The 10,568-nt window shown below is 48.2% G+C and overlaps 1 protein-coding gene across 1 annotated transcript in view; it reads right to left on the bottom strand.

Moving 5' to 3' along the window:
- ASTN2 (astrotactin 2) overlaps positions 1-8,339 on the bottom strand; it is a 348,717-nt gene extending 340,378 nt beyond the window's left edge. Inside the window, exon 1 of the mRNA XM_013182791.3 lies at positions 8,189-8,339. Coding sequence (XP_013038245.2) covers positions 8,189-8,222 — 34 coding nt within the window. The 5' untranslated portion in view covers positions 8,223-8,339. The remainder of the gene's footprint in view (positions 1-8,188) is intronic.
- Positions 8,340-10,568: the final 2,229 nt, after the last annotated feature.

The raw sequence follows: 10,568 nt of genomic DNA, 5'->3' as shown, positions 1-10,568 counted from the left end.
AAGTGATGAAGCACATTTTTTAGAACTGGAAATCCCCCCAGAGTGAATCTATTTCTATTTAAGGCCACAGCCCTGTTACTTCGATCTCCCTGCAGCAGACCCACACACATCCCACACTCAGAGACCTTTCTTTGCTGTTGGCTACAGGAGGATCCCACAACCGGCGACGGGCCAGGGGCTGCCGGCAACCCTTGGGCTGTGAAGGGGGTCCAGGGGTGAGCACTGCTGCCCCAGTAATGGGCAGCCCACGCTGGCGTGCGGGTTTTCCTTCTTAGCTCTGCAGTGGGTTTGGCAGAAGTGGGAGGAAAACACCTTTTAGCTGTATCCAGATGTCCTCTGATCTGGTATATGCCGTCAAGCAATGAGCTGAATGTTTTTTAGGGTTTGGAGTAGGAAAGTAAAGGTCAGGAGATAGGCTCAAACACCTGCTTTGCCACTGCCGGACTTCAGGCAAGCCCTGAGGTAACAGAAATAGAGCTGGGAGGGACCTTTAGGGACTGTCTTGTCTATGTCCCTAACCCAGAGACCCACCCAGGTCTGCCGGTATGTAGGATCTTATTTTGCCTCAGTTCCATGTTGGTAAAGTACCACCAATAGCCAGCTTCTGACAAGCACACAGATCTCTGCAAGTCCTCCTGCACAAACATGGGCACAGCGATAAGGGAGGACTTGCCTCAGACCACTACCTTTACACAGGCACATTCAGCTTAAAATTAGCCTGGATCCATCCCAGTGTAAATGCAAATCCATTTTCATTTTTGTGAGAAAAGGATTCCACCTGCCTTATGGTTCCAGAGGACCGAGCTAAACACTGCACTGTTTGAAAGCCCCCGGTAATATTTGCGAAGTGAAATATTTTAGTCCTGGTTTATAACGGAGGTAATGGATTTCCATTATCCACCCTGAGCAGCATTCAACAGAAAAGTAAATGGCACGAACAGGGTAAAGCACACTGCAGTGAGAAAGTCCCACCTGCCAGTAGGATATCTGAGGATCGCTTACAGGATTTTGCTTAAGTTGCTAAAATTTTTAGTTCAAGCGTGTGCAAACTGTGGCTTCCCAAGATAACAGCAATGAGGTTTCTCTATCTAAGTGAGGTCCACTTCTGATGTATTCCTGTTCTTCATGGATGCAGCCCTTGCTGCTCAGGGAAGCCAGCAGCAACCCGACCACTGAGTGCACCAGGGCCAAGAATAACAAAAGCTGCCATTCCCAGCAAAAAATCAGGGATGGAAGTTGTCTTAGAGTGAAAACATCACGTTGACAAGACCCATCTGGCTCGGGTGCGACGGGGTGGAAGGGGACCTGACAGGCTGTCAGGAGGCTCCAGCTCCGTTCATACCTTGGCTGTGAACCCCTTGTGCAGCGTGGGAACCAGCCCGCTCTGGGTCCACCCTCAGAAAGTCAGCGCTCAGGGGGCTGCATCAGCCCCTGCATAACCCAAATGCAAGGAAATAACGTTGTCATAACAGGAAAAAAAGGGATACTGAGCTGCAGAAATCATAGCTGTAACAGTCCCAAACATGGGATTTTCAGCACAAAAAAGCACACTTGCTCTGCCTGAGCTGGGCCTTTCTCCACTGTTTAGCCCACCAGTGGGCTGCTATCCACGGAGCAGCCTCTCGAAGCACATGTCGTGTGCCATGCGAACCGGGAGCCTTGGCTGCACCGAACTGTGCCTGCCTCATGCCTGAGCCTGCCCACACTTTCTGAATTTTCACCTGAGAGGATTTTAGCAGGAACTTGGGCTCTTTCTTATTTCCAAGCAGAGCAGCTCAGCTCCAGGGCTTGCCCCTTCTGTATGACCATCCCAGGTGGGATTCAGGCAAACCCACGGTTTTGCACCTCTCTGAAGAGCTTTGTGCTGAATTTTGCTAGAAAACGCTTAAAATACCTATACTACCTAGGCATAGGAAGGATGGGGAAGGAAAAGTCATTCTCATTTAAAGGGTCACAGGCAAAGCATTCTTAAACCTTCAGTCCTGTGAGCTGGATTTCTGGACACGCAGAACTAATGCATCTTTTATTGGCTGGCACCGAGGAGGAGGTTATTGCAAAAATATCAATAGCAGCTTTCTGAAGTGGTTTTCAATTGGCTCTATTACCAAATATATGTACGTAGAGCAACAATCATTAAAATGTACTACGTATTTACAATATACAGAACAATTTATGTCTGTAACACCTCAAATCGGGCTGCTAGCAAGTGGAGAAAGTCGGAGGTATGATGTAATCAGAGGTTTATATTTCACTCCGCAAGAGTCACCTCGGCATCAATAACTCCGCTACAGAAGCGAGAAGGATTTTTATATTCTGAAGGAAACACCACAAAATTAATTTTGCTCCCAAGCCGCAGCGTAGAAACGCTGGTCTTCAGCCATATGGTACCTGACTGTGGTCTGCGACCACATTGCTCAAGCTGTGCTTTTGTCAGCTCTCACGAGCGAAGCACAAGACAGTCTGGGTCAGCAATTCGGAGAAATGCCTCCCGGGAGAGCGAGCGAGGGGATGCAGAAAGCGCCCTTTGCAATTCAGTAGGTGACATCCTTGCTTCTGGGTTAATGGTGAGCCAACAGGCCCCACACTGTGCTCAGGGCTGCAGGAGATGTCTTCCTGACACAGCATCAAGCGAGGATCTTCCTGGCCACTTGCAGATAAGCACCCCGAGGGGACGCTTTGCAGAACAGGGGAGCCAAAGCCAGCAGCCAGGAGCAGCTGAGTTCCCTTTCTCCCCCCCCAAATGCAAGTTGGATGCAGTAATTCATTCAGACCCTTTACTGAAACATCTCCACGCACAGAGGAACCATCCCTAAGCTCATTTCAGAAGATCCTGGGCTAGTAACAGGGGAGGATTAAGAGGGCTGCACAATTTGCACAGCCAGCAAAGGCTTTGGAGCATTTGGGGCCAAGGTATGGAGCAAACAGCTGCGTTACCAGTAACAGCCCTGCCTCCCCCAGGGGCAGGTGCCCATCACCCCAGTGTCAGGGCATTTGCTTGTTTTCCTGCTGGGTTGTACCCCCTTGCACCAGCCCCCCCTTTATAACCCACCCTGCCACACACTGGGGTTTCAGCCACATGTCCCCAGGAGCACATCCAGCCGCTCCTAGGGCTGGAGCGGTACTGAAAGGGGACCTCGCTGACCCCAAGGCAAGCCCTTACCTCAACACCTGGAGCCAGGCAGGTGCCTCGCTACAAGTCCCCCCTCCAGACAGCCCCATGGCCAGGGGGAGGCAGGGACAGCCTGGCCAGCACCCTTACGGAGCAGGAGACACCCCAAAAACAACTGGAAAGCAACCAGTTGCTCAGGCCAAAGGCTCAAAGCGAGGCTGTTTTGCTGGGAGGGGGCTGCAGCAGGAATGCTCCACACCGAGGTTCCCCCTCCTTCACTGCCACCCTCAGCACTAACAGCCTCCAGCACAGCTCCCTCCTGCCCGAGATGAAAGAAACTTTAAATGCACGTAACTCTTGCACTCTACTTAATTAATCAGTTTGTGCATTACAAGTGAAACTTCTTTGATGCATGAAATATTAAGGAGCAGCAAAGGGAAGGAGAGGGGCGATGGGGGAGGGAGCAAGGCTTGGCTTTCACTGCCAAGAGATGGATGGGCTGAGGGACAGGGGCTAAACTGCAGAGAGCGCAGCTCCGGCAGGACAGCCTGGCATGATAGATGCCAGCGAGCAAAGGATTTTTCCCTGCACTTCTTGCCTCTCAAGCATATGGTTTTTATTCCATGTTCAAGCCCTCCATGCTCAGCCAGGTCAGCTCACACAGGCGCAGGAAGGGGACAGTGCCTCATTAAACTTTCATGAAAAATAATCTCTGGTTGATTCATTGTTTTTTATCTCACGATGGCTGCAAGAGAGTGAAGCAAAATGCATCTTTGGTAAAAAAAAAAAAAAAAGACAGCTCCATTCTGGAAAAGCCAGCCTGGCTTTTAGTCAGATGAGGCTCTCCCAGAGGATGGGTGAGTAGTTATCTGTGTTACGGGTCTGCAAGTGCCATTTCCACACCGAACTACAGAGGAGAGAAAGCAGAAATCCGCGCACGTCAGGGCGGATATCACAGCAGCCCTTGATAGCGCACAGTGAGAACTCGGTGCCACAGCGCTGGGTGTACAACAGAGCCACTCTGCTCTTAAAAACAAACAACAAAAGCCCTTTTCTCCCAAAGCACCACACTTGATCAAAGTCACCTGTCAGGTCTGCCCCAGAGTCCAAAGCACAACCCAACATCTTCGCTTTCCATCCTGCTCCTTCGGAGCTCGTCTGAGCGCAGGCTGGGCTCTGAGCAGGGGCTGGCAGAGCAGCCCTGCTGGTCCAGAGCCACCCGGCCCTGCTCAGCACCACAACGCCGGGCAGCCCGAGCCCAGCAGCCAGGTACAGCAGGTCCCTCACAAACAAATGGTGATGGTGCAGTCTGCATTAGCTGGGTAAAGGGTAATAAATGAATAAATGGGTTAATTATATCCACCACAGAATTTAATTATACCATCTCTGTTCACTCTGCTTCAGCCAGAATCTCAATTATAAGTCTTTATTTTCAAGGTTTTACAGCTTGGACATAAAAATTTGCTCTGGGCTCAAACGTGACACACAAGGTCTTCTGTTCAGGGACTGCTCCAGATTTTTTTTTTTTTAACCAATCTTTTTAAAAAAGGTCAGGCTGGGGGACCAGATGGCTCAAGGGGAAGGTAATGAAGATGCAGGGCTTTTCTGAAAGAGGTGGCTGGCTGAATCCAGGCAGCTTCACAGAGCTGAGGCATTATTAAAATGTGGGTGAAACCACGCTCAACTCACCTGTCCCTGGCAGGTGGAAGCCCTCATTGCCAAATGAACACAGGGCTGCTGCTAATTGGCACCCCCAGCACCCATCAGCAGGGACCAGGGGTTGCAGGGCTGGGGCAAGGCACCCCCCAGCCCCCAGGGAGCCAGGCACAGCAGGGCCACGCAGGGGAAGCTCACACAGCCACAGCCTGCACCAAGAATGTGCTCCAGGGCTGCCAGGTGCAGGCTCACTGCTTCCCCCAGCACCACAAGCATCACACCTGTCCCCACCTCCCCCTCCCAACACCCTGCTCCCAGGGGAGAAGGGCTGCAAAGGGGGGCCCCACATGGCTGGAAAAGCAGAAGGGAAATGAAGTATTGCACTTTTTCTGTTATGGTTTTGAAGGTGATTTAGGACCCACCTCCTGCTTTCTGGAGTTGACAGTATTGAAATCCAGTACTTGTCTCGTTAAATGTGCTCTGAAATATTCTGATCATTCTAAAATGTCAATAGTGTTACAGGAAAAAAAAACAAAACATGTTTACCAGCAGCAGAAGCATCTACAGTCTCAGGTCACATCCTCATTCAATCCAAGGTAATTTTTTTTTTTTGTTTCCTCATTGAGTTAATTAGTTGATTTGCTTTTCCTGCCCAATGCCAAACCCCCACCTCCCTGCACATGGAAGCACTGACTGCCAGCAGGGACCAGCTCTCAGCAGCCTCCCTGCCAAGGCTCCTCACCTGCCTGCACAGGCTGCAGCCAACCCCCCCCATCCATCCCCTGCTCTCCCTGCAGCACCAGGGCTGGTCCTCCTGGCTAGGCACTGCCTCCTTTCCCAGGAGCACTGCAGGTGCCTGCTCCTCTTCCACAAGCTTTGGCCACCCTGGCACATCCATGTATTTCAAAGTCCCCCCACAACCCCAGTGCTGGTCTTTTGCACATGCTATGCGTCTTAAATGCACTTGGTAAACTAGAACAAATCTACCTGGTAAGTCAGACTCCAGTAGAGCTGAAAACATTTACCCAACAGATCACAGCAGCTCCTCTTCTAGCTGGTACATCGGAATTTAACCCTTAGAAAACCCTGACATACATCAGCCAGCCAAGTTACTGCTCAGAAGGCTATGATATATAGCAGGAATTACCGGTAATAAAGGAAAAGATATATGGAATGGATTAATCAAATCATAAATTTCTTAGATCTCCGTGGCAGTCCATAAATCAAACTTGGATCTATGCTTCTGGCCCTCACTCTATAGTGTGAAATGTAGATGACCTACATAGTGTTGTTTTTTTTTGTTGTTGTTGTTGTTTTGTTTTTTGGTTTTTTTAGATGTCCAGTTGGACACACCCTGGGTAAATAATCAAACGTTTTTTCCCAAAAAGATCACCTCCATGTATTGCAAGCTGCACCACTGAGGATGTGTTTTCTGGAAGGTTAAAAAGAAAGCATATTCCCCCACCAGGAGATAAACTGGACCCAGAACACAAATTACTGGGCCAGGATAGCCATGGCACAGCTTGGATCAGCTGTAGCTTTTTGAGACAGGGCTCTATAAGCTCAGATAACCACCCTGGACTACCAGCCACCCAGCCTAGTTTTTTGTTTTTTTTGTTTTTTTAATTTAACCCTATTTTTATGTGCATGGCAGCTGGAAACCCTGGAGGAGAAAATACTTCTGGGACCCCAGAAATCACCAGCCAGTTCACTGCTGAGGTTACACTCCAACCAGGCTGATTTAAAAGAAACCCCTGACTACAGGGAGCAGAATCTGTCTTGTCGCTTATCCACATTTCCATCAAAAGCTCAGAGCCACCCCCGTACACCAAAGGCCTCAGCTATCTCAGACTGACCCTTGCTTTCAGCCCACTTGTTTTTCGCACAGTTCCACAGCTTCTGCACCTATTAACTTCTGCTGTTTTGCTGTGCAGGGAGGAAAGCTCTGATAAGACTTCTGCCATTCCTAACACTCTCTCGAGCCCTGTCTCTGACACCAGCCCTTGCCTCTGGACCTCTGCTGCCCCAGTCAAATCTGGATTAACAAGCTTGCATCCTAGCCTGGGAAGGTCTCAGCTGCTTTGGTGTGAGATCTTAGCAAAATAAGAGCAACAGCATGCTCAGAGTGAGCCTGCTCCACAGCTCAAACATCAATGTGTATTTACCAGAGGGAGCAGCAGGCTTTAGAAGTTCGATTTCTTTTTGACTGTCCACGAGAGACATGAAACAAGGAGATTAAACACCAGGAATAAACACCTATAAATAAAACTGACTATTTAAGCCCACAAAAGACAGGACATCTGTCATGAAGGCTCCCACTCTCCTCCAGCCCCAGCACAGCAGCGCTTCTGATTTTGTTTACAGCAGCACAGGACAACATCAGAGCATCCACCTTCCCTTTGAACCTGGCTCTTGCTCTGCCAGGCTCTACAGAGATCCCACTTAGACACCAATTATCAAAGTCCTGCCTTGACCAAGAGACTGCAGCTGTGGATTATTGTTCCCCCACCCTCTTCCTTTTCTTTTCTCTAAAAAAAATTAAAAAAGGAAAAAAACGCTATAAAAAGAAGCTTGTTCGCTTAAAAAGCCACTGACAAAGCTTAACCTGAGCCCAAGTAGGAGAGGGTTAAAAACTGAGATGCTCTTTAGCTGAATACAGGCAGAGGGGCTGCAGCAGGAGGATACAGGCTGTGTGTCTGGCAGCGGATGCCCTCTGTTGGCATCTTTCAGAAATATGATTAGCAATGCAAGCTGGCTGCTCCGAATCGATGCAATTTGCTCATTGTTTATCCTGGGCCACGTGGAACAGCCCTCGGTGCAGGGCCTGAGCTGCGAGCACAATGTAAATGGCAGCCCCTGCTCCCCCTCGCCAGCAGTGCCCCTGGGCACAGGGGGAATATTTGCACACCCTGTGCAGCACAGCAGTGCAAACAGCACGGGGCAGGGACCCACGGGACTCGGCCTGCTTCTGCACCTGCTCTGGTGGTAGCTGTGGTGAGATGCTCACACCTCGCTTTATCCAGGTGCGTGCCCTATCGGGCACAGATGCAGGGCACTGGTTTATGCAGGCAGGGCAGTGGCTTTCTGCAGGGAGAAGCTCTGGCAGCAGCTCCACAAAGAGCACCCGAGGCACAGGGGAGCAAGGGCAGCACAAGAGGAGAGGAAAGGAGTGATGCACAATGATCTTGCAGCAAGCATCAACAATGAGTTTAGAGACTGGGTTTCTGCTCTAAAACTACTCCTTCCAAGAACATAAGTAAAAACCAAACCACCTCAACTGCCTTACACAGCTACTGCTGCCACCAGGGCTCGTGCATAGGCCAACAGGCTGAAAAATTGCTCTCCTAGGACCAAGCTCTCTGCTGCTCCATGCAGCCCAATAACCACAGCTGTGCTGGGTCCCCCCCAGCCCTCCCACCTTACCTGAGCAGGGCTGGCTGTCGAGAATCCAGGGCATCAGGGAGTTTCCAGAGGCAGCACTGAAAGCCCATCCAGGAGGGCAGTTGGTGGGGCATGACCCAGAGGAACAGCACAGCCACAAAAGCCCTGGAGACAGCCCCCCACACAGACAGAAAGAGGCTCAGTGCCCTGGTCTGGGCTCAAATACAGCCCTGCTATGGCTGGGCCAGATGGGGCTCATTAGGGATCGTAAGGGATCGTTAGGGCTCATTAGGGTTCTCCTGGCCTTAACCGTTTCTCAGGTGCAAACTTTTAGGTAGGTCAGGACTAGAAACGATGTCTCCTGCTGCTGGGCTTTGTCCCAGAAACTGCTAAAAGATACATAAGGAGGGCTCCATCTTCAAAATCCCCTTTAATGGCAGTTCAGAGGTGTAATGCTACTCTTCACCCCACCCCCGAAAGTAGCCTCAATGCAGAACAAGCACAACGTTGTTTGTGATTGATTTGTGGTTATTTTATTGCTAAAGAAAGCAAAAGTAAACTCTGAACCAAAGGAGATCATAAGCAGTAAACGATAATTATTCCAGTTACAGTCTCCTTTGTGCATCTCTCCGAGGAGACTTTATAACAGATTATATGGTCAGAGTGGATTTACCCTTGAAGGAGATCTAAGTGCCTTTCTCCTGAAATGGGTTGGAATCTTGCTTTAATGGTAGATAAAAAACAAGGTGCAGAGAGGACTTGTCTGCATGTGTGTGGGGAGTCTCGTAAATCCTATTTGGGTATATCAGGGATAATCTAAACAGCTGGTAATAATAAATGTGAATAATCTTAAATAAACCCCGTGAAGCCAATGCAAACATTTAAGTCACTTATTCAAAAGAGGCCATAGCAAGATCTGCCTTAAGAAAGGCACATCAAAGAATATCAAAGTTCCTACATCTGAATACAATCGCACTCTTCCTGCTCCGTGACCCAAATTTAGCCGGTCTCTCAATTTCAAGCAAACACTTCCTAGTCAGTCTGGTGTTTAGAGGAGAAGCTGCCAACACCCTGAGTTATGGGGGCATTTGGGTACCCTCTTAAATCAGCTCAAAAACGCAAATGAAATTTTGCGGTGATATTTTATGGCTTCATCTCATCGGTGAACGTACGGCTCAGCGTCCTCCTGAACTGCCGGGCTTCCACAACCCAGCCTGCAACGATCCCAAGCAAAGGATGGGGACAAAGACTTTTAGCTCTGCGCAGAGTTTTCAGACCCCACCTCATCCCCTTGCTTTGTGGGAAGGGTAAATTGACGGCTGTCATCCCTTCACCCGCGTTGGGGGAAGGACTTGGTAATGTCTTCAGCTCATGAATATGTAATCTGCTGAATGCCTGTGCAGTACACTTCTAATTGCCTTTGTTCTTGCAGCAGGAAATTCTCAGAGCATCTTATGAGTTTTTCTTTTGTTCAGTCAATTTTCTGAGTCATTCTTTTAGTTTCCTCAAGGTTTAATGGTAGCTGAAATTCTGTTTCCAATAAGTCCAAACAACCTTAGTTTTATGTGTAAAAGTCTCCTGGCTCTCAAAATAGTCTTAATTTAATTAATTCTTAAAGAATGCCTTTAAACTTGAGCAATCATTAAAGAAGTTATTGTCCTTTTTTCTTAACAACCTTTAGTGAGGTGCCTCTTGACAGATAAGTAATTCCCCAATTAATATAAATATTCCATGCTTCAGCTACTGCTGAAGTAGTAACCGACTGCAGCAGCATCTGACCTTGCCGTGTTGTACATAAAGCATCTCACCAGTCATGTAGCAAATGCAAAGGGGAAGCTATTTTCTGAGCGTCTGTACACAGATGCGCAATACTTGCAACTGCACATCTCAGGAGGAGCTTGTCATTGCAAACGTTCAAGGAATCAACCAAGCTTCACGGCAACAAGAGGAAACACGAGTTGAACAGGAGTAGCTAACATCTTCCAGAGACCTGTTTTCCAGTCCTCTGTTTGTTTTTGTTTGAAGTCTTCAAAGTGCTTATAGACAAAATTACTTTCAATAAGAATAATATATCACCTCTTTTGGCTGATTTAAAGTACTTATTTTTTCCTACAGGAAAGAAAAAAAATGAAAGAAGCCTGATTTTTATCGAATGCCTTATGGAACTCATAAAACATTCCTACATTCCTCTTTTTCCTAAATTTCCTGAAAGGTTTATTTTTTTTTTGCAATAAAACTCATGTCTATGCTACACTACTGTCCTATACACTATTTTTTTTTCCTCTTTGCTGAAAAATTCTTGTTAGCTGTTGTGCGTTGACCAAATGGTTTCTGGCTTTACAATCTGTCACTAGTACTGCATTTACAGTTTGCAATTAATGGCTTCGATTAAATATTTTGCACAAAGCTGCATGTTCCAGTA

Source organism: Anser cygnoides, chromosome 20 (genome assembly GCF_040182565.1).
Source record: "Anser cygnoides isolate HZ-2024a breed goose chromosome 20, Taihu_goose_T2T_genome, whole genome shotgun sequence".
NCBI lineage: Eukaryota > Metazoa > Chordata > Aves > Anseriformes > Anatidae > Anser > Anser cygnoides.
This window is presented reverse-complemented; position numbering and strand designations above follow the sequence as displayed.